At 32.5% G+C, this 23,586-nt stretch overlaps 3 protein-coding genes across 5 annotated transcripts in view; 1 reads left to right on the forward strand and 2 right to left on the reverse strand.

Annotated features, from left to right (window-relative positions):
• Nucleotides 1-8,180: 8,180 nt before the first annotated feature.
• Nucleotides 8,181-9,847, reverse strand: LOC110994817 (survival of motor neuron-related-splicing factor 30). Its single transcript, XM_022261681.2, has 4 exons — nucleotides 9,453-9,847; nucleotides 9,126-9,379; nucleotides 8,771-8,917; nucleotides 8,181-8,529 (listed from the first exon to the last, which is right to left on the reverse strand). The coding sequence occupies exons 1-4, from the start codon at nucleotides 9,492-9,494 to the stop codon at nucleotides 8,256-8,258; spliced, it is 717 nt and encodes a 238-aa protein (XP_022117373.2). The 5' UTR covers nucleotides 9,495-9,847; the 3' UTR covers nucleotides 8,181-8,255.
• A 938-nt stretch (nucleotides 9,848-10,785) lies between these two features.
• Nucleotides 10,786-15,705, reverse strand: LOC110994821 (solute carrier family 12 member 8). Its single transcript, XM_045627915.1, has 11 exons — nucleotides 15,311-15,705; nucleotides 15,054-15,234; nucleotides 14,522-14,667; nucleotides 14,216-14,444; nucleotides 13,901-14,102; nucleotides 13,454-13,688; nucleotides 13,033-13,226; nucleotides 12,774-12,873; nucleotides 12,561-12,701; nucleotides 12,162-12,340; nucleotides 10,786-11,814 (listed from the first exon to the last, which is right to left on the reverse strand). Exons 1-11 carry the CDS (start codon nucleotides 15,494-15,496, stop codon nucleotides 11,652-11,654), a joined length of 1,956 nt encoding a protein of 651 aa, XP_045483871.1. The 5' UTR covers nucleotides 15,497-15,705; the 3' UTR covers nucleotides 10,786-11,651.
• A 5,601-nt stretch (nucleotides 15,706-21,306) lies between these two features.
• LOC111001203 (potassium voltage-gated channel subfamily KQT member 1) overlaps nucleotides 21,307-23,586 on the forward strand; it is a 35,595-nt gene continuing 33,315 nt past the window's right edge. For all 3 annotated transcript variants that reach the window (XM_022270980.2, XM_022270979.2, XM_045628890.1), the window contains exon 1: nucleotides 21,307-21,551. In XM_022270980.2, the coding sequence (XP_022126672.2) occupies nucleotides 21,507-21,551 (45 nt within the window). In that variant the 5' untranslated portion in view covers nucleotides 21,307-21,506. The remainder of the gene's footprint in view (nucleotides 21,552-23,586) is intronic.

Genomic DNA, 23,586 nt, shown 5'->3' on the forward strand with positions numbered 1-23,586 from the left:
TTTATTTTTTTATTTTATTAAAAAAAGTAATCTTTAGTTGGTCATGTCACTTTGTAAGTCTGGATACGGAATCCTTTTATATCAGAAAACAGGAATCTCGTTAGAAACGAATATAGAATTGTAATCTATAGAATGGTACATCACCATCAGATATATCTCAAAGTGAAATATTTACTAATAGATAATTATTTTATGCAATCTAAAGCTATAAACAAAGGTTATAAATTCAAATTTAGAAAACGGCTTGACACAAGTAAAGACTCTTAAAGTTGACTTTTAACTATTTATTCATTCATTATAATGAATAGTCTTCCTTAACAAATTCAGTTTTAAATTAAACATTCTTTAAGTTTATGAATAAAATGTCAATCCTCTCGGTTTTTGTGTTTGTCTACCATCATATTATGGTATCAAGTTGTTGATGTGTTGTTGTAAGTAGTTAATTAACGATTTTGCATCTTATAAAGCGCGTACCGACACGTATTCTCATTTTCCTAGTAAATTAAATAATCGTAATTTGTACTAATGGGTCGTAGTTGTGAGCTGAAATACTTAATGCAAGTATGTACTAGGTTACTATTAGTAAAGGCACTTGTTAAATGCTTATCTTGTCCTATATCAGTAAATAATCATTGACATCCTTATGCACCTTAATCGATAAGTAACTATTAGGTATATTCTTATCCATAGCTCTATTTTTTTGAGTTATTTCCCACAATTTGACACATTAAAATAAAACAAAAGAATCGCCTAAGCAATGCGTTCGTACCTAACTGTGCAACGACAGCTTAGTCGGTTTAAATTTTATTAGTAGCTAGTTAGGGTTTGCAATTGCGAATAATCTTATCTGTAGTCTATCAATTGTAAAGAGGGCTTAATGAATGTAAAGATTACAATTATTGTCACTCCTTTAAATTAAATTACAACTACACAATAGATTCGCGAAGACAATAGATTAGAAAATATCTGTGCAAAGGCTTAGTCGGATCCAGTTATCACGGTTTTGCGTTTATTTATTAATTCTTTATTTTAGAAAGAAATAAAAAAGATTTTTTTATTTCTTTCTAAAATAAAGAATTAATAAATATTTTTTGGTAGATTTGTAAGACAATAAAACTAAACAATATATACATATGTGGTAATAATGAATTTTTGACTGTTTTATGGATTTTAACGCTTTATTAATCTTTAGTTATCCCTGTTAGATACAATTTCATCCTCATTATTATTTATTATTCAGTACAGAGTGCTCAGAGTTTTAAGTTTATTTCTAAAATGTGGTTTTCTTGAAGTACCTTAAGTTCCGCAAAGACATGATCATGCTTATGACTGTCTTACAACAGCGGTTCGTGTTCTATCGATAGCTGATTTCTTAAAATGATGAAAATGATAATGCTAAAAGGATAAATAAAACCATCGTGTTGTTTAGAACGACCATGTAAATGAACAGAAAAGAAATACTTACGTACTTTGAACATATAAATAAAGACATATAACCAAACGTTTACATTAACTTTTTTTTTTTTTTTTTTTTTTTTTTTTTTAAAAATAGCATTACGCTGAGCGTATAGCCACCGACAAAGGTAAGGGAAAAGAACAATAAAGAAAAAGAATTTTAGATCGAACAAAAATTACATAGGATAAGGGATAGGATCAGCAGGTTATAAAACTATTTCTAATTCAATATACTACTAACTACATTATGGAAAGTAACAACTAAGAACAGTAATTAAAATATATCATATAGAAAATTATTTGTATACAAAATATACATATACTTATAGTTTTATATTATTTATATTAAGAAATAAACATAGCTTTTTATATACATTAGGATTTAAAGATGAAAGCATAACAGGAACAGATGTAGGTAACGGGATACTGGAAGAAGGATCAAGATGATCGAATAGCATGGAGTGGTTATACCGAGGACAGGACAGAATGATATGATTTAAATCACCAATATTCAGCCCACATTCACACATTTCATTATCTATAATATGAAATCTGGTAAGGTGGGCTGGGGTACACACATGGCCCAATCTCATACGAATAAGAGACGATGTTTCCTTTTTGTTAAATTTCATTTTAAAAAACCATGGCTTCAGTGGTATTGTGGGCTGTATAGATGAGAAATATTTACCCTTAATTAAACTGCTCTGAGTCCAAAGGTCAGTCCAAGATTTTTGAAGAAAAGAAGCAGGAAGTGAGGCCAAATCATGATAATAATTTTTATATGAATTGGCATCGCCATTCTTAACAGCTTCATTTGCTAGTTGGTCTGCTATTTCGTTACCAAAAATACCAGAATGTCCAGGTATCCAACCAAATGACACAGACAACCCCAATTGTTTACATTCATACAGCAAACCCCTAATCTCAATAATGATAGGAAAAATTAATTTGTTTTTTAATGGATATTTTTGGAGAGCTTGAAGAGCACTAAGTGAATCGGTGAATATGATTGATTTCTTAAGTTTCTTACTCAAAACTAGTTTTAAAGCTTTAAAGATTCCGTAACATTCCCCTGTGAAGATTGAGGACTCTGGAGGAAACTTTATTTTTATTGTAGTTTTACTTTGTAAGTGAAATATTCCTATGCCTACAATACCAGACGAACCGTGTTTAGAGGCATCTGTAAATATATAATTATTGTACTCATGGCAGTGTTGCTCACAGAAATAATTAAAAGTAATCCTTGCGTGGGAATCGCCCTTATTTATACCAATATTAAATCTAATGTCTGGGGAACTAGTTAGAGATTCATAGTTGGTTCCAAATAAAGGGTGAGTTGTCAAGGTGTGAGTTGGAGTTTGAATATTGATAAATTTATTGAAGCTAACGATGAGACAAGGTGAAGATTTATTTGACCAGTAATTGGAAGATGTCAACAATTGAGACAGTTCTTCAAGCTTAGAACGGAGAGGATGGTTGGTATATTGAAGGGAGCGAAATATGAATTTATCAGATAAATATTGTCGCCTAAGATATAATGGGGCATCAACACATTCTACTTGTAAAGCATTAATTGGACTAGTTTTCATAGCTCCTGTAATAAATCTTAATGCCTTAGACTGTATATTATCTAATTTTTTAAAACGGGTTGTATTTCCAGGAGATAATAAAAAGGTACCATAGTCTAAAATACTTCGGATTAAAGCGTTGTACATAAGTTTCATACAAAAGGGATGGGCACCCCACCATACACCGGATAAACATCTAAGGATGTTTAGGTTTCGCTCACACCTATTAAAAATGTAGTCACAATGATGTACGCCAGATAGCTTAGAATCTAAAAACACACCGAGGAACTTTACAGAGTTTTTAACAGGGATAATAATACTACCAAAATACACAGTGATCGGAGGAGGAAGTCGCTTTCTAGAAAAAAGCATGGCAACACTTTTAGTGGGGGATATTTCAAGACCATTAGTATCAAGCCATGTTTTTAATAAATTAAGAGAATGAGACAGTACTGAGCAAGCAATGGCCGGTGATTGATGAATGGAATAAAGTAAAAGGTCATCAGCATACTGAAGAATACAAATCCGATTTCCAAAAGAAGCTTTCAAATCATGGGTATAAATATTATATAAAATGGGACTTAATACTGATCCTTGAGGAAGACCTCTCCATAAGGTTCTAGTTACAGCAGTAGAGTCTTGTGAAATTAGAGTGATGTGTCTTTCATATAAATTATTTATGATAAAATTTGATAACATTACAGGTACATTTAAATACTGTAGTTTTTTATGGAGAACTGACAACACTACATTGTCATAAGCAGATTGTACATCTAAAAAAGTGGCAACAACAGAATCATTCCTTGAAAATGCTAAATAAATGTCAGTGGTAAAGATGGCAATACTGTCCATCGTGCTCTTTCCTCGACGAAAACCAAATTGACTGTCGCAAAGTAAATTATTGCTTTCTAAAAACCATTCAAGACGAGTTTTCACCAAATGTTCACAGAGTTTTATCAAGACCGAAGATAATGCAATAGGACGATATGAATTTGCATTGGAGGGATTCTTATTAGGTTTGAGAATTGGTATAATGATCTGGTTTTTCCAGCGTGGAGGGATAGAACCGGTTAACATGATTGTATTTATCAATTTCAGGAAATATTCAAGACTGTGGTCGCCTAAATGAGAGATGAAAGAATATGGGATTCCATCTTCACCAGGAGCAGAGTCTATAAGGGAAGATAGTATTCCTTTAAATTCATACATAGAAAATGGACTATTGAGACCAGAGGGGTTTAATGGCATCAGAGGCATAATTATTCTTTCAGGAACTGTAGTAGGAGCAAGTCTGTCGAGGAATTGATTAGTTAATGAATCGGGGAAAGAACCAGAGGTTTCAGTAAAAGCACACCTGAATCTTCTAATATTACGCCATACCACTGAAGGACGGACATTAGGGGAAATAGAGAGGCAAAAAGTTTTCCAGCTATCTGCTTTTTTCTTTTTGAATAATAAACTAGTGGTCTTGAAAGCATCTGTAACCAGATCAAAATTTTCAGATGTACAATTCTCATAATATTGAAGCTCAGCTTGTTTTCTTTTTTTAATAGCTTCCGAACATTCTTGATCCCACCAAGGTGGAGATGGAATGAAGCCCAGAGCACCATTTTTAACTGGAAAAGTTTTGTCAGCTACCTCTATAAATAATTTAGTAAATGCATCAGCACAAATTGATTCTGAACCATGTGAGATATTAGGAAGGGAAGTCATCTTTTTCTCTATAAGGGTTTTAAAGGTATCCCAATCAGCATTATTAAGTCGATATTTTAGTCTAGGAGAATGTCTAAATGTAAAATTAATATGAAAAGGAAAACTAAGAAGTAAAGGGAAGTGGTCACTACCAAATGAAGAAGAGAGTGTAGACCATGAAATAGTGGAAGCTAAACAAGGAGTACAAATACTTAAATCAGGGACACTTGAGCCTTCATTGGGAGTGGTCCGCCGGGTCACAGAACCATTGTTGAGAAAGCAAAGATTATGTGAGTCTAACAGTTCCATCAATGAAACTCCGTATGTATTGGTTGTTGAACTGCCCCATGAACTATGTTGACAGTTAAAGTCACCTAATAAGATAAAAGGCTTAGGGAGAGAAGAAATAATAGAGTCAATTTCAACAAAGATAGAAGAACTTGGATGAGGGATATATATTGAAACATAGCAGATATTATTAACAATAGCAGCAATAATTGAAAAATCATTACTATGAGAAGGAATAGGAAAGAGAGAAAAGGGAAGATGATGCTTGACTAGTAAGGCAACCCCACCATACCCGTCAATGCGATCCTCACGGAGACAGGCATAGCCCGAGTACCTACATGGAGTACCTGGTTTTAACCAAGTCTCCTGTAGAGCAAAGATAAAAGGTTTATATTTATTTATAAGATAAATAATATCACTTTTCTTAGATGAAGCACTTCTACAGTTCCACTGTAGAGCTGTGGCTTGCTTGTCCATTATTAATATAATTTGGTAAGTTAACGATAGTGTCAATTAAAGGAGCAGCGTTGGACGGTGAAAGAATATTAGACTGTGATAAAGTGTTAATGAGAATTTTAATTAGGTCTGCAATAGATTGTAATGTCAATTCATTATTGTTGTTTGGGTTTAAACCACAACCATTCCTGGGTAAGGGCATATCATAGTCTTTAATTAATTCATGTTGTGTATTTTTGTCATAACCTTTGGATAGTTTAGGAATATTTTTTGGTTTAAGAAAAACAGTCTTTTTGTAAGTATTACTCAAAGACTGTTTACGTGTCTGTTCATTTTGAGGAGTAGAAATTGTGGAAGCCCCTACATTGGAAGAAGAAAGTAAAGCATCAGCATAAGACACTTTAGAAATCGGTGCATGAATTTTTGATGCTTCAGCATAAGAAATACAGCTCTTGGCCATAGTTTCTTTGATGGCTTTTTGGCGATTAAACTCTAAACATTTTTTGCTTGTGGCAAAATGGGAACCTTGACATAAGCAGCAGTATGCATCATCCTCTAGGATAGAGCACTGATCAGCCGTGTGGTCTTGACCACACTTGAAACATTTTGGTTTTGATCTACAAATTGCTTTCACGTGACCAAATCTGCAACAATTGTAACATTGTATGGTGGGGAAAATGTAAATATCAACTGGGAGAGCAGTGTAGCAAATAAAAATTCGCTTAGGAAGTACTTGTCCATCAAACGTAAGAACCACAGTCTCAGTAGGCTTAAATTCACTGCCATTACTTGCAGTGATACGCCGTCTCATTCTTCTAACTTTTAAAATTGGACCGCATCCAACAGGTAAATTAATATTCTCCTTAACTTCTTCATCTGACCACTCAGCAGGTATGCCTCTTACAACACCCATACGGGTCACAGTAAATGTTGGGATAAAAACCTTATACTCGACTGATTGTAAAGCAGAACTATTTAAGAATGAATTTGCGTCTTGGTAATTATTAAAAGAAAGAGACAGTCTATTACGGCCAATTCGTTTTAAACTTCCGTTAACTATATTATGTATAGAGTTTCTTTTTAAAAAACGACCAAAAGCAATAGGATGGACTGTTACATTGTCATTAGGAGTTTGCTGTATCCTTTGCACATGTACAACATATGGTGCTGCATCACTCGCCTGATATGTTAAACGAGCTACAGATTCTGGTTTTTTATTAAACGAATTTAGCTGTGACTCCGTGAACAACGGAGCAGTACTAATTTGGGTATTGGTATTGGATAAAGGAATGCAATAACATTCATTTTGTTTAATTTCCTTGCCCTCATGTTTCTTATTACGTTTTTTTTTATGACAATGCGAGCAATGTTTATTTACATTGGCTCTCCGTTTTCTAGCACCACTGCTAGATTTTACTGATCCGTCTGTTTCCATGCCAGACTCATCATTAGAAATAGTTACAACATATCCAACCCCAGGGACTTCTCCGCCCCCAGGGTCATCAGGCGGCTCCATAAGGAGCAAAAGTATATAAAAAAAGAAAACTTACCAATAAATTATGAATTAATTACACTATTAACTAAAACTAAGAAATCACAAATATATATACATAAACTACACTAAACTACTAATCCTAATCCAACAAACAAAATAAAATTTTAGTTAATCGAAAAACGCGCGCGTTCACGTTCGTGTTTCCCGCCCTTTTCCTACATTAACTTTAACGGGTTCTTAAGTCTCATCATAACATGTATTTGACTAACAATAACGCCTACTTAAAATTAAACTTATTTAATTGAAGCCAGAAGACTTGTGTTTTCAATGTATCTACTAAACGAAATTGAATGCTAATTTGATCTCAAATGCTACATTTGATTCCAAAGAAATTTTTTAACTTTTACTTGGAGTACATTTGAATCAGATTGTTTTAATAGATAGTAAATAGCCTACCAATTCAGTCCATGTCCTACATGGCTGGCCTGGGCAAGCTAAGAGATTGATATTACGGTTGGATATCCATCATTTATCAGAGTCGGAGAACAATTATATGTATAGTTTGTGCTTCGTACGGAAATCACATCCTATAATTTATTATTGGTACAGAAACAATATTTTTGAAAAAAATGACTCAATAATGCCTCGATTGAGGAACTCTTTGGTAGAGTTAACTATAGGTAACGTGAAGTCACACACTTTTTTCTTTATTCTAAATCTAAAGCCGCGAAGAATAAATTATAATATACCCTAAGGAAATTAGGTATATAACAGCAAGCCTAATAAATGTTACCTTAACGCAGTATGGTGTTGTAACAGAATGTCCACTTTTGTAAATGGATACTCTTATCGAAAATTTTCAGGACACACTAAATGAATAAGAAATATTGAATAATGTATCTTAAAATAGTGGTGTTGTTATATTGCCTTTTTGGTCAAAATATTTAATGAGCAGCAACAACCCTGATGCTATTTATAATAATGAAATTATGAATTTTATTTTTTTATGGCTGCAACTTCCTTAATAATTTACTGGAATTTACTTTTAATTATTCTTAGATGAGTTAACCACTAATAAGGAATAGGTTTTCTGAGATAAAACATTAATTCACAGTGATAAACTAATTATACAGTTAAAGTAAATAGTCTTTGGGCACTTCAACAACTCATTAGAGTAAAATATGAGCATAATTTTTTAAGATGATGGTGGTCAGTAAAACAAATACTACAAAATAAGTAGTACTTTTATTAGTGACATAAGTATACATATAGCCTAATTAATTGAAAACTATTTATTAAATTTATCCACTTCCTTTTTTCCACTTTTCACCGGGAGTATATTCTGTCATTGGTCTGCCTGATATACCACAAGTACCAATTCCAACTCTGCCTTCTAAATTATCTGGTGATGCAAATATACTCTTGTTCCTAATTCCTGGCTTTTTAGATGCCTTGGTATGGAAATTAAGCCATTTATTTTTCTCACTTTCTCTTTCTTCCTCTATTTGCTTAAACCTTTGTTGTTTCTTCTGCTTCTTCTTTTTTAAATATTCTCTATTATACCCTTTAGCAGGTCTGAAAAAAATTACAAGGTATATAGTTATTTTTATTATATAATTGCATTAATATTTCATTTGTGTATCAGAATATTTCTATTAGCTGGGTCATAGTATTTTTTTTATTTTTAGAAACAATCTATACACAACAAATTTGTAAAAACCATGTTTGATTCAATTTTACAATAAGTGAATATAACCAAAAATTTAAATTATTTTAATTACATAAAAATAATATTATTTAATTTGAATTTACTTACTTTCCTTCATCTCCACTAGAAGGTCTCTTAGTTCCAGACCCAATAGACTTCACATCGTTTAAAGAAATAGGTTCGAGTGTTGTGTAACCATCAAATTTCACTTTCAAACTGCTTGCGTTAACTTCCTCAATAGAAGCTTCATAAAACCTAAAATAAAGAAAATATATTATTTACAAAAAAGCTCAGCAGCATATTTACAAAATAATAGAATCAGGACACACATCACATTAAATACACATTTATTGGTGAATGGTGTATCTCAGAATTGCATTTTAAAGATTAAAGGTAAAGACATTAAATTAAAACTATAATAAAATAATTTTATCAATTCCAACAAGATACAATAAATACAAACATTCCATCTGTTTTCCACTTCGCAAGACATTTTTCTCCAACATGCCACATAGATATTGACCTCCCAGGAATAGCAGCATTCTCAGCAGCCAGCAGGGAAGCTGTAACATCATCATCATTACTAGAACTATGAATTTTGGATTCACCCTCTTGAGTTTTTATCAGATCTTGTGTTAACTCAATTACTTCTTCCAAATCTGTTTTAAGTTTCAAAAGTTCCTCATTTTGTGGGTCAGTCAGTAAAGCAGCTTCAACCTAAAATATTGTGGAAAATAACATTTAAATGTGTCCCAGAATCCTAATATCATAATTATCAACACTATCTTACCTGTTGCAACTGCAGTTTGTAATTTCTTAAATCATCTGCCATATTGAAAAATTTCTTACTGTTGTTTATTAATTATTTACAGTAAATAGTTTGAAAACATGATATTTAATTCGAAATAGTATTGAATGATTTCAACAAATAATTTAAAGACAAAGTAAACACAGTTTTTCACATTAATTGAATTATTGAAAGAGAATAAGCAAATTTGTACATTAAAATACAATTTAACTAAATTAACACAACAAAACTAAAACAAACATCTAATATGATAGAATATTAATGCGTTACTAAGATAACCCCTGCCTAAGTAATGCGAATTGTTTAATGAACACTCAACACAGTTAATGAATATTGATTATAATTATAATACCGATGTCAAGCCCCAAACCAATACGCCATTAAAAACAAGTTTATTGTCAAAACTAATACAGTCTGTGGACTGTATTAGTTTTGACAATTAACTTGTTTTAGTAACACCAAGAAAACCACAGATTGGGCATACCATTAAAGTTGAAACATTTACGCCTGTTGTAGATATTATTTAAACTGTTGTCACCTTTTCTGGAAATGAAATATTAAATAAAAAATAGCTGATGAAAGTATGTTTTGTTGCCAAGATAATGCCATAAAATATTACTAAAGTTAACTGAAATTTGAAAAAAAATTTTCGATCATAGAAAACTGTCGTTAACTATTTGTATTTAAATACCTATTGGATTTATATTGAAGTAATAACTTCTTATTGAGGGTAAACCACTTCATTACGACGTAACGTATTACGGCGCCAGTCTATCCAGCTTTCCTATCTCTCACGCATACGGCAGCGGTGGGCAGGCTCCTCCTCTCTCTCTAACCAGCAGTGCTAGCCGTATTTCGGACAGCCGCTTTCCCCTCTTCCTATTCAGTGTTTAGTATGCGTTGGACATTTATTGTTGAGAGCCCACAAACTACCACCGTTTTTAAAAATTATTATAAACATATTATAATCAATAAAAGATTTTGGTAAGCTTTTCCTTGTATTATCATATTAATCTACATAGCATTAAAAAATAACCTAAGCTTTTCTCAAGTTAAACAATTTTAATATTAAAAGTTCAACTTTATAAGTTTAAGTGGTCACCTCTGTTAGGCTTCTCGAAACGCACGTCGCACACATTTTTTTAAATGCTTTTGTATTTTACTTATAAGAGGAACTATCTAATTTTATTGTTTTAGTATCTAGTTTAAATACGAAATTAATAATTTTATAATTTTAGTGGTATGATAAATATTAAAATGCAATATTTTTTTTAATAAAAGTCTTATTATAAAAATTAAGAAAATATTATATTAAGTTACAATTAATATAAATTAGCCTTATAAATATACCTAAAACGGTTAAAAATATAATTCCGTCGTCACTCACGGTATATAAAAAATCATGCATAACACTTTAATGTAAGTTGGGTATGTATAGAACATTCACTTTCAAAAAATCATGTAAGTATATACAATGTTTCATTGCTAATTTGCCAAATTTAATTTTTACACAAAGTACATATAATTTAAACATCTTTTATTGGCATAAATAAGCATTATACTCTTTAGAGTCTAATGCTTATTTATAGGGTACTCATAGGGTTTCTAAAGAATTAAAAGAAACTATTTCTAAATGGCTGAAAATAAAAAGTAAAAATATTAATCCAAGCTATTGGCGTACATGGCATGCATGACCTTGTACCTGTCTCTTACAATGTTACTGATAAGTCCTTTAGAAAAAGCAATTGTCTATTAAAGTTATTATAAAAGATATAATAAATAATAACACTAATTTTAACAAAAATAGAAAAATTCTCTACAATATAGTAAGTAGTTACAAGATTCAATTATTCTTTGTTTTATACAGCTTCAAATCAGCCAAAAATCATTAGTTGCCAAAATTCCCTTCATATGCAAACATTATTACATATGAAGGTTTAAAAAAATTGCTAATTGATTTAGATAAGGAATAAGGGATAAACTTTTTGCAATTGCAAAAGCAATTCTTATTTAAATGTTACTAGAATTACTTCTTTAAGTGCTTAGAAAATCTTGTTTTTTACATGACTATTGTTCTATGTACTTCAACTCAAAGTCAGAACTTTTATTTAAAGGATAAAAAATTTATTTGACAGTTATTATGATTTTATGTTTACGGTCAACTATATCGCAAATAATAAATTAGCTATCGACACTAACGAGGTGCGTTTGTAGGGCAGTAGATTGATGGTAGCGTCTGCGAGAAGCGAAGTCTTCATTGTCATCATTCAGTCTTTCCTGTTCCATTGAAACATCGGCATGGACTGGCGTTACCACTAATTGTTCATATTCTAGCGGTCGCTTTCTGAAAATTATAAATATAAAAACTCAAAAGAATATTCGTTTCATCATTCAGCATAAATTATATTTTAGGTGATTTGTTTTATTAATTGTCTTGGAGAATGGGAATTATATATATATATTTATATAATTCACAATTAAAATAGATTATTTTTAATGGAATATAATTTAAAAATGGGAATTAAGCGAAGTCGTATAATACTATCAATTATAAAATACTATTAAAGCATATTATTCATTATTTAATGACTAAGGATAAATAAATTAATTTTCATGTTACAAATGAATTACTTATTAGCTTTTTGAACGAAAATACTTATTTACTATATACTTATGTTGTACTATATTTACCCAATAGCTTGTAAGAAGGATATTTTCAACCAATGAAAGAAGCGAAATTCCGATGCTCGGCCTGGCTTTACGGCAGGATTTGCTGCTCCAATATATAACCATAACAGCCACAAAATAAGCAAGCAGCCAATTGCATACATCCAATGAACTAAGAACATGAGTAGAAGCTTTACGGCCACCTAAAAATGATAATTAATTAAATTAGTTGAAACATTTTAGCATATATTTTATAATTTATTTAAATGGTTAAATCACATTAGATATATATATATATATATATATATATATATATATATATGTTTATTAAAAATTTATATTAAAACTTATAGGCTAGGGAAGAGTAAAGTTTTACTCACGGCCATTATAAATTTGTTTAGTCATAACATTTGTCATACTTACACCAGCCAGTGAAAGCCATCTATTACATAAATGAGAATACCAATTTTTATTTTTGGAATGTACATTTATTGGAGGCCGAACCTCTTCATTTGATGTACGACCATTCATGATCGCCGAATCAGTTGGCGATGGTGTGAAATCCTGAAATATACATTTTAAATAACACAATCAAATACGAGAAAAAAACATTTTTAGCTATTTAAACAAACTTACCCCAACAGTTTTATGTCGGATTCTCTCAGGAAATAATAAATCCAAGTCACTTCCAGTCGCACCGTAAACTTGTGGGTCTCGCTGTGAGTGCCCCTGAAATCTATAGAATAATAATAACAAAAATCTCTAGTGGAATGGAAATATAACATATTACTAGATACATATTACTATTAAAAAAGGAATCTATTAAAGAATGAACTTAAACAACAAATAATGAGTTTCTGAATAATGACTTATGAATAAATATGACAAACAATACCTCATTTCACGTCGATGTTGCAAATCAAATGTTTGAGCGAGGGCAAAATAAGAATAATCAATGCTAGCATATGTGATCAAAAAGGGCATGGTTACAATTGGTGCAAGTTTGTTAATGTCCCCTATGATGATGAATGTTACCGTCACTACTGCTACAACAACCATGGAGTAAATAGGCACTCTGTTGGGTCCTCTCTGTAAGTGGTATTAATGGAATGATAAAATCAAAATATGGAAAAAAATAAAAATGTGACTGTGTCAAAAAAAAGTTTGGTACGGTATACGTGTTATTTATCCTATCAGTAAACGTGTATGCAAGTAAAAAAAAGTTAATTATATTGTATAAATTTGTTGCTGATATTTAATTAAAACACAATACATGCATAAAATTTATTTAATTTTTTAAATATATTTTTACATACCCCATGGCCTAAGACCTCCAATCCAGGAATAACTTTCTCATTGCTTATACTTTGCAGTACTCTAGGAGTGCCATACATGGCACCTAAACAAGAACTCATGGAGCTGACATATAATCCCGCAAGTAAAAGTACTTTAACAGCTGACATGTCAGTTGTAATTGAAAAGTTTGTTAGCAATGCCTCCCTTGTTACTGTTGCTGCTAATGTTATCACAAACATAAGGTATAGAAATGTCCTGAAATATGATTTAATACTTTCATTAGATATAATATAACATAGAGCTTCAAAATGTACATTTAATACATAAACAGCATTCAATACATTTTTGACAATTATTAAATGAGACACATTTTACAAATTATGAATGATAGCAATTACATTTATAAACACATCTTTGTTATTGTATAAAATCAATACTATTAAAAAAATAAGATTATTAATACATACCCTGTACTTATAGCAGCAAGAGAACCATTAGGTATATTAATAGATGGATTCCTTAAATCACCACTCATATTTATTCCTGCTAAAATTCCAGTTATAGTAGGGAAAAACACACCAAAACATTTAAACCATGTATAACCATCTTGATAATCTGCCCAAGTGTTATTTCCTATAGTACCACCAAGCCAACCTTTAAACTCCACATCTAAATGTCAAACAAAATGCATTAATTTTATTTAAAACACATATTGTAATGAAATTAACCATTTAATATTTTAAATTACTTTTGAATCAAATATTTTATTTATATCAACATACCTGGTATTGTTGTAAAAGACCCAACGAAAAAGTCAAGCGCAGCTACTAATATTATAAGAAGTAGAACAAATTGAAGTTTTATGACCCACTTAACTCCAGCAACATTTATAGTGCCTAATAGAAGAACAGCTGAAACTGCAAACCCTCGAGCTGCCCATGTATTATCTGTTCCAACAAGACTAGCCATAGATTCACCAAATCCAAACACATTTAATGCACATCCAACAGCCTAAAAATAAAATGCAATTTAATCATTAATGTAGTTAAATAACAATTTTTAGTTAAAAATACTATCAAGTTACATACTTGTCCAAAACAATAAACCATTCCTAATGCTCCACCCATTCTAGAGCCAAGAGTATGAGCTAGCAAAAAGTATACTCCACCACTTTCAATTCTACATCTTTCACAAATTCCAACAGCAGAAAGAACTGAGATCAATGCAACAAATACTGAAAATTATTAAGATAAGTTACATACATTGAGAATCCTATGTAAGAAATATGTACCATGTGTTACAGTAACTTCTATCCAGTTGCCTAGGTGGATTTTATTTAAATTGACAAGATTTTTGTGACTTCTTCAATAATAATCATTATATATCAGTTAATTTATGAAAAAAACCATCATAAATTAATAATATATACTTATTACTATGCTTTCCTCAAAAATACACTATGATACTATACATCATAGTGCTATTTTTACTGAGCATATATTATTTGTTCAGAATTATGTTAAGGTTACAGATTTTATAAATTGGTTCTCAAATATTTAAAAAAAATAAAATAAACAAGATTTTTTAAAGACAATTATGAAAATAATGGTGTAATAATACCTGTAAAAAATACTATTAAGACAGCATTAACTAAGCCTGCCTGTCCCACCATCCAACCAGATCTCAAAAATACAATCACACCAAATATGTTTATAAGACATGAAGTAAATACTCCATCCCATGTTCCAAACAGAACTGGCTGTGAAATAAAAAAGTTGGACTTCCACCATGGAACATCACCCTGTAAAATTAGATATAATTTGGTGAGTAAAACCTTATACAAATTGTAAAAATTGTAACCTCGGTAACTATAGCACCTGCACGTCAGCAAATATTTCGTTAGCTCCTGAAGCTTGGTGTCCACCGGTTCCGTATTGTGATTCATTTCCTAAATCAACAAAGCCACCTGATTGTCTTCTCATGCGTGCTCTATCAAATCCTGGTTCACCACTATCAAAACTGGCGACTTCTAAATCAGTTCTTCTTCTATTATTTTGTTCCATATTGGGAACTTGACTTTGTTTATCTATTGAAAAGTTTATGAAATCGTCATCAGCTGTGTTATATCACAATTCAATCTGTATAATAAAGTATCATATTTCAGTTTTTATTTATTTTAATTTCCTCAGTCAAAACAGTTAATAGAACGAATTAATATGAATATTATTAAAATTGAAATACTAAAAAAATTAAAATTGTTTCATTAGAAAACAGAACACTGAACGATTGAGAACTGTATATATATATATTTTTATGTCCTGGCAACGACAATGAGATATGAGAATCGAGACCTTTAAGCAAAGTCTTTTTGTTTGGGAACTAATTTTTTAATAATATTTCCACTTATTTCTTTAAATCATCCCCAGTATTCTTAAGTTATTATATAATGCAATATGCTTTTTGTTTTTGAGCAAATCACACTAGTGGTGGCAGGATTATTTTATTGTAACTTTCATTATTTTACTTGCTAAGTGCTAACACTAGTCTATGAAAATGAACATTTGGTTTTCCTATAATATAAGAAGTTACTCTATGTTTTGACATTTGTAGAAAATACGGCACATGAGTCATGAGTCATGACTGCGGTCTTTTCATTACATATTATACACATTACAAATATTGCTGTTTATTATTTAATATTTATTTTATTGATGTTTAGGCCGGAGTGTTGTAGCCGAATCTCAATTTGTTTATTGTAGTAATGAACTCACGGCTAGCTATTACCAACTCATAATGCAAGGGTCTTCTCAGTAAATTGCCTTGGATATTTCCATACCATAGTCCTATACCTATTTGATCTTCATTCCAAAAGCTTTAATAATAATAATATTCAGCTATAGGAACATGTACCTACCACATTTCTCACGTTAAGAACATTGATCCCAAGATTTGTCTACCATTAAAAGTAAAAAAGTCCCTACATCTACGTACAACGAATTTATTCCGTAGAGAGAAGAGAAAAAAAGCAAATAGTTTTATTAAATTGCTTAATTTTTTCGCAACTGTATTAAAAATAGTTGTTCAGTGCACGTGCGGAACCGTCATTGCAACTTGTCCCGACTCCCGACTGTCAAGATCAAAGTTCATCAAAGCCTGCGTAAATACATGATACTTCTCCTCATTCACCTCAAGGAATTTCTTGAAATGTAGTTTTGTCAACAGATGGCATCACATGCTGTTTTAATTCTTAAAATTAATTTACTTAATTAGTTAGTTTGACAATTAGTTAGTTTGACAATTAGTTAAGTAGACAATAAGTTATGATGCGGTTTTTTTAAATAGATAGAGTGATTCAAGAGGAAGGTTTATATGTATAATAACATCCATTAAATAGTGGAGAAGTACTGTTATTTTTGAGGTTTCTAATGTGATGTCGTAAATAATTACATTTTTTCCGCTTACATTGCAAACGCAGGGTGAACCCTACGAGTTTTATAAAAATAATGTACTAAGTATTGTACACATTGAAAAGATGTACAGAGTCCGTGATGGTATATGTCTATCTCTTATGGATAACCCACATTTTTATATACAACGTTCACAGATTATCTGTAGTGTCAGTTTAGTATCAGCATTGCACCCGTGCGAAGCCGGGGCAGGTCGCTAGTAGTTTAGTAGGGATGATTGTAGAGCGGTGAAAATTTAGGGTTGCATGTATTTTTGTATGGTGTATAGTAAAAAAATAAAAACGAAAAATTTTGTCTAAAAAATAAATATAAAAAAATGTGTGCCGTCACGGGACGCCTGGCAGATGTGAAACATCGACATTATTTTGTAAAAGTAATAAGCAGAAAATAACAGATTGTGATAGGAACTAAATATGTTATAATGATAAAATAAAATATTACGATTTTTTTCCAGATAACGATGACTATTTGTTGAATAAACATTATTTTCATTAAATATTTTTAATGTGAAATTTACTACTGCATTTAGACTGTATATCATATAGCGTGGCGACGCGTCGCCACAGCATGCGTCGCCACGAATCGAACGACAGAAATCGGTTTTACGTGCGGCTATAGATGTTTCACATCAAAAATTTAGGGGTAGACCACCCTTAACATTTAGGGGGATGAAAAATAGATGTTGTTCGATTCTCAGACCTACCCAATACGCACACAAAATTTCATGAGAATCGGTCGAGCCGTTTCGGAGGAGTTCGGTTACTAACCCCGTGACACAAGAATTTTATATATAAGATATACGATAAATAATGTGCTCTATGAGGCACTAATGCATAATATATTGTTTTAATTATAATAGTTGTATAATAATGGGAATTCAAATTCAAAAATCATAAAAATTTACCTGTACATATATGAAAATGCTTCTTCAGAGTAGTTCTGCCACGCAGAATTCGTTTGCAAACAATATCCTAAAGTGGGGGGGGAGATTCTGTTGTGGTTGTCGGTCAGGTAACAAATACGCTTAGCAGCTCGCGTGACAGCGTCATAAGCCAAGCTTATGTCGTTTGGGGGTAATTACTGAGTGTTGTTTTATCTCTTTTCATGTATGCATGCATGTAATATACAGTAAAATTTCGTCGCTTGCCTAGCTATCGATCTATTACTGTTATTAATTATGACTAGTCTTAAAGTTGTTTCAATCCTTTTTAGTTCCACCAGTTTACCTCTACATGATCTCTTAGTAATTCAAGTCTCTTAATGTTTTTGTCTTTTTATTGATGCTTGAATTTTCCTACTATCAATTCAATCCAATCAAAAAATGCTAATTCTTATTGTAATCTTAATAGGTACCAATCCTAATCCTAATATTAATCCTAAGGCCAATTCTAGACCTCATCTTAAATTTAATAGTAATACTAATGATGGGAATCAAACAAACTTTCCCGAAAGCATTATTGTCAAAGTGAAAAGAGGGGCAAATCGTAATTCTTGGTAAAAATGCATTGTTAAAGGCATAGTTCAGTTTTGTTTTGGACAGCAATTCATTTGACGGATCGTACGGAGTTAGTTTTCGTAGATAACGGAACATCAAAATTTAAATGCACACCGGTACATAACTGAAATCCTAATTCTACATACATTCCCTTATTGAATGCTCTTGTGAAAGACTGATTTTTATGAACAATAATGCTTGCCAGCACCAATCTGACGAACTGTTTGTGTCCATATAAGAATTGAGGATCCGTCGTCTAGATTTGCCAGCTCGAAGCTCCAATTGAGCATGTCTGGGTCGTGTCATTTTTAGTATTTTTGTTAAAGCTAATAGTACTTAACAGAATTAAAAAATATAAATAGGGTCTATACTCACTAATTAATAATCTTAAATTTAATTGTTTCAATTCACTTAAGTTTTTATTACACCTTTTTATGTAAAACTTTTTTTAATTAGCCGTTGTTTTTATATTAGATTTCTTATACTTATAGAAAAACTACTAAACTTCTTATAACAAAAAAATCTTCGTATTCATTAGACGCAGAAATAATAGGTAAGTTTTCTGCAGACCATTTCAGCCACATGTATTAAAATACAGCGACGTTATAATATTTTCTCAAACCACCACTACATCTAATGAGCTATGGCGTTTACGACACTCATTATAAGAGGCTCGTGCGCTCGTGCCCTGTTATCTATCCGGCCTGTACTAATAGGCTGACACTACAAACCATTTTCAATAACCAATATCGATTCACTCTCAATACGAACCAGGGTACAAATTTTATACAAATTTTTCAATAATCTATTCAAAAGTTTAATAAAGAAAGTTACATATTTAAAATATATAAGTCGATTATTCTACTTACCCATTATTACTTTTTCACAAACGCGATTTTAAATTATGGTATGTATATCAAATCATAGGCTTTTTTACAGTATTACCCACAAAGTATTTTTTATCTGATAAGCATTACGTGAGGCAAGCGCCTGTACTTGTCAATTTTCTATTTCTAACTTTCCAGGTAAATAAGCCATACTGAAAGATAACAAATTAATCAACGTGTGTGACAATAAAAACAAGAAACCAATAGTTAGTATAAAGTATATTTTTTATTTAAGAAATACTTCTTAGTTAGTTATCGTTTCCCGAGTAGGCTAGTGGGTGGAGAGGGGTGCTTGATCATGCAATGTGGTGGTAAGAATTCCTTTCGTCTAGGTTTCAACGGCCGCATAATAGCTTTCTATGCTTCGATTACGGAAAATGATTGTGACATTTCTTTAAACAGTACAGTCATTGCATTGCGACAGAAGCATTAAATCAACTTAACGGCTTTAGATTTCATGTAAAAAAATATAATTTAAGTTAAGCTTATTTTTATTACAATAAAATTTACCAGGGTCACTTGGCCATGGTGGGTAACATCTATCCAGACTGGTCATTTTTGCAAGAGATAATCCAGACTTGACAGCCGCAGGACCAGGGCATAGACTGGCTCAAATTGCAAACTTAATAAATAAGTCCTACTGTTATTAGATATTTTTCTTTGAAATATATTGCCGTATCTATGATACAGAAGTTACATGTGATGCGTGACTGCAGCGTGCGACACTGTTTTTTCTGTATGTGTACATTCAATACTCGTACGGTAAAGGAAACATTGTGAGGAAACCTTGCATGCCTTGCCACATAAGGCTGATCACCTACTTGCCTATTAGAAAAAACTCATGATCACGAAACCGAAATACATATACGTACATAAATCTGGGCGTCAAGTCTTAATAAATGTAGCGTTTTTTTTTAATTATAAAAATTAAATTAAATAGCAATGAATATGTTTTCTTCAACGTTTGCTTTGGAGCAATTAACATTAAATCTTTAAAACTTTATATTGAAGTTGTTTAAATATTTGTACTAACTTGTAAAGCTAATATTAGAGTCAACGAAAATTATACCATAACTCTTTGAACTCAATTTAAGAAACAGGAAAAATTCCTGTAAATTTTTATGTTACGAGTCTACATTATAATTTTCAGGCAAATTGAAACAGCGAGGGCATATTGAATATTCAAATTACGAGTTTTTCGTTACGGAAGGAATTTAACGCGAGGAAGATGACCTGAATCGTCAGAGATGGTTAGCAATTAAAAGCAGTAAAACGGGTGAGGGCTGAATATACATATGTACGATGGTCGGATAGCGACGCGACTAACATCGTAGTTACTTCGATAGTTTAAAGAATAAATTAATTTTTAAATAATTTATTTTAATTAAGAGAACATTTCAAATTGGTTCATTATTTTTTGTCAAACAATTCCTTTATTCAAGTGTCGTTATATTTACTAACTAATACTACGCTTTTTCATCATAGTACGGTTTTTTATAAATTTTAATAAAACTTAAATAACATCAACACAATAAGGGGTAATTATACAAGTCAAATAATATAAATTCAAGACTTTTCGTGAATATTACTATGTATCTTTGGGCGGTGGCGTTCGGGCGGGCGCGGTTCCGCGGTGCGGGCGTGTTGTGGCGTCACTACTACGGCCGTTAGGCAACAGGGTTGCTATTGTAAAAGGAGTTGCCAAAATGTTGGTTTAATTGCGACTTAACACCACAATATATAAACATTTAATTACGGATAAAAAATAACCTTATGCTTTACTAATATAATATAAAAAAATCTCCTAGAGAATCGTGAAAATACTAAATGAACCAATTAGCAAGATATTCAAGTAGAAGAGAAAGCCATTGTATACAAATAACAAATTAAAAATTGTATGCATCACATACCGTATATATATCTTCTATAGGAGTTAAATGGAATTTCAAATGTGCGAAGTTAACACTGGCAACCCTGGGCGGCTGCTGGCCGCAGCGCTCGTCAGACGGCGGGCGGCACTCAGAAGTCGGCGCTCGTAGGGCGCGTACGGACGTAGCGGCGCCGCACTGCCGCCCCACGGCGGGTATTATGCCGGCGCTCCGGGGCCGCTCGCCACGCGCCGCGCTCACCACGTTTCGATGCGATATTACGATCGCGACATCTCCGTGCTCACTCACGATTCCTTAACTTACACTTTATACGGCATAAAGGAATATAAATATTTATGGATGTCAGTTTTCAGTTATTTAGATTGGCTGTGAAATTTAAGGTATGTATGTATAGAGTTTTTACAGTGTTTCTGACAGTATTACATCGTTTTCGCTGAAAAGATGAATGAATATTATAGCATGGCTGTTTCTATGCACCTTATGAGATGCCTTTAATATTGGTAAGCAATTACTTTACGGTTTATGTTAACAATGATCAGTAAATGTCGCTCCGTGTGCCCTTCGGCAATCTGGATCGATAGTTTACTATTAAGGCTTGAACAGTGCTCAAATCGGTCAACTAGCCCTAGTTTAAATTAAATTGTTGGAAGAACTGTCGCTCATATGCATTTGAAAAAAATATATATTGTGGGTTGAAGCCTACTGTATCGATTGATAAAATCAAAAAAGATAAAAGCAATACCAATTTCCCAAAAAAAAATTTACCATCGAACCGTAGATTAGACATAAATTACAAATTCGCTCCAAAACGGTTTATGCGATTTATTTTAATCTTACACGTATTATTAGATATAGCATATATTATTATTTTGATAAAAAAAAATTTGTATTAATTCGTTTCCTGGGCATGGAAAGTAATAAAAGGTAAATAAACTCAAGCGCAATGGGCTTCCCTCCGCAATTTCACACCCGCGAGCCCTGCATGCGGCTTGTCTTCAGTCCACCTCAACGCTTTGCGACGGGAGGACTACGCTTGTGTGTCGAAGCCAATAATAATTAAATATTTGCGTATTTTAGTATTCACCCGCGTATTTTTTTGAAATGCCAAAATATAAAAAGAAATATCAAGTGAGGCGAGGACATGAACTTCGGAAATTATTGTATGTTATAAGTATATGTATATAAGTACCTACCCAAACAAAACTCAAATTTAGAGTTGTCAAATTTCAAGTGCAACTTGTACAACCAAGTAAAATAAGTTGCTGAACCTGATACCTGATGGAATCTGAAAGTGGGTACTGGATCTCGAGGATGGTGAGCAGTAGACATACCGTCATTGAGCTCGTTGTAATCAGCTCAGCGAGGCGATACTAGAAATGTGACTAAATGAACCTGATGATGGACTCCGAAGGTGGGTACTGGGTCTCGAGGATGGCAAGCAGTAAACATACCGTCATTGAGCTCGTTGTAATCAGCTCAGCGAGACGATACTAGAAATGTGACTATATGAACCTGATGATGGACTCCGAAGGTGGGTACAGAGTCTCGAGGATGATAAGCATTAGACATACCATCATTGAGCTCGTTGTAATCAGCTTAGCGAAACGATACTAGAAATGTGACTATATGAACCTGATGATGGACACCGAAGGTGGATACTGAGTCTCGAGGATGGTAAACAGTAGACATACCGTCATTGAGCTCGTTGTAATCAGCTCAGCGAGACGATACAAGAAATTTGACTATATGAACCTGATAATGGTCTCCGAAGGTGGGGACCGGATCTCGAGGATGGTAAGCAGTAGACATGCCGTCATTGAGCTCGTTGTAATCAGCTCAGCAAGACGATACTAGAAATGTGACTATGAACCTGATGATGAACTCCGAAGGTGGGTACTGGATCTCGAGGATGGTAAGCAGTAGACATACCGTCATTGAGCTCGTTGTAATCAGCTTAGCGAAACGATACTAGAAATGTGACTATATGAACCTGATGATGGACTCCGAAGGTGGATACTGAGTCTCGAGGATGGTAAACAGTAGACATACCGTCATTGAGCTCGTTGTAATCAGCTCAGCGAGACGATACAAGAAATTTTACTATATGATCCTGATAATGGTCTCCGAAGGTGGGGACCGGATCTCGAGGATGGTAAGCAGTAGACATGCCATCATTGAGCTCGTTGTAATCAGCTTAGCGAAACGATACTAGAAATGTGACTATATGAACCTGATGATGGACTCCGAAGGTGGATACTGAGTCTCGAGGATGGTAAACAGTAGACATACCGTCATTAAGCTCGTTGTAATCAGCTCAGCGAGACGATACAAGAAATTTTACTATATGATCCTGATAATGGTCTCCGAAGGTGGGGACCGGATCTCGAGGATGGTAAACAGTAGACATACCGTCAT

Source organism: Pieris rapae, chromosome 1 (genome assembly GCF_905147795.1).
Source record: "Pieris rapae chromosome 1, ilPieRapa1.1, whole genome shotgun sequence".
In the NCBI taxonomy this organism is placed as follows: Eukaryota; Metazoa; Arthropoda; class Insecta; order Lepidoptera; family Pieridae; genus Pieris; species Pieris rapae.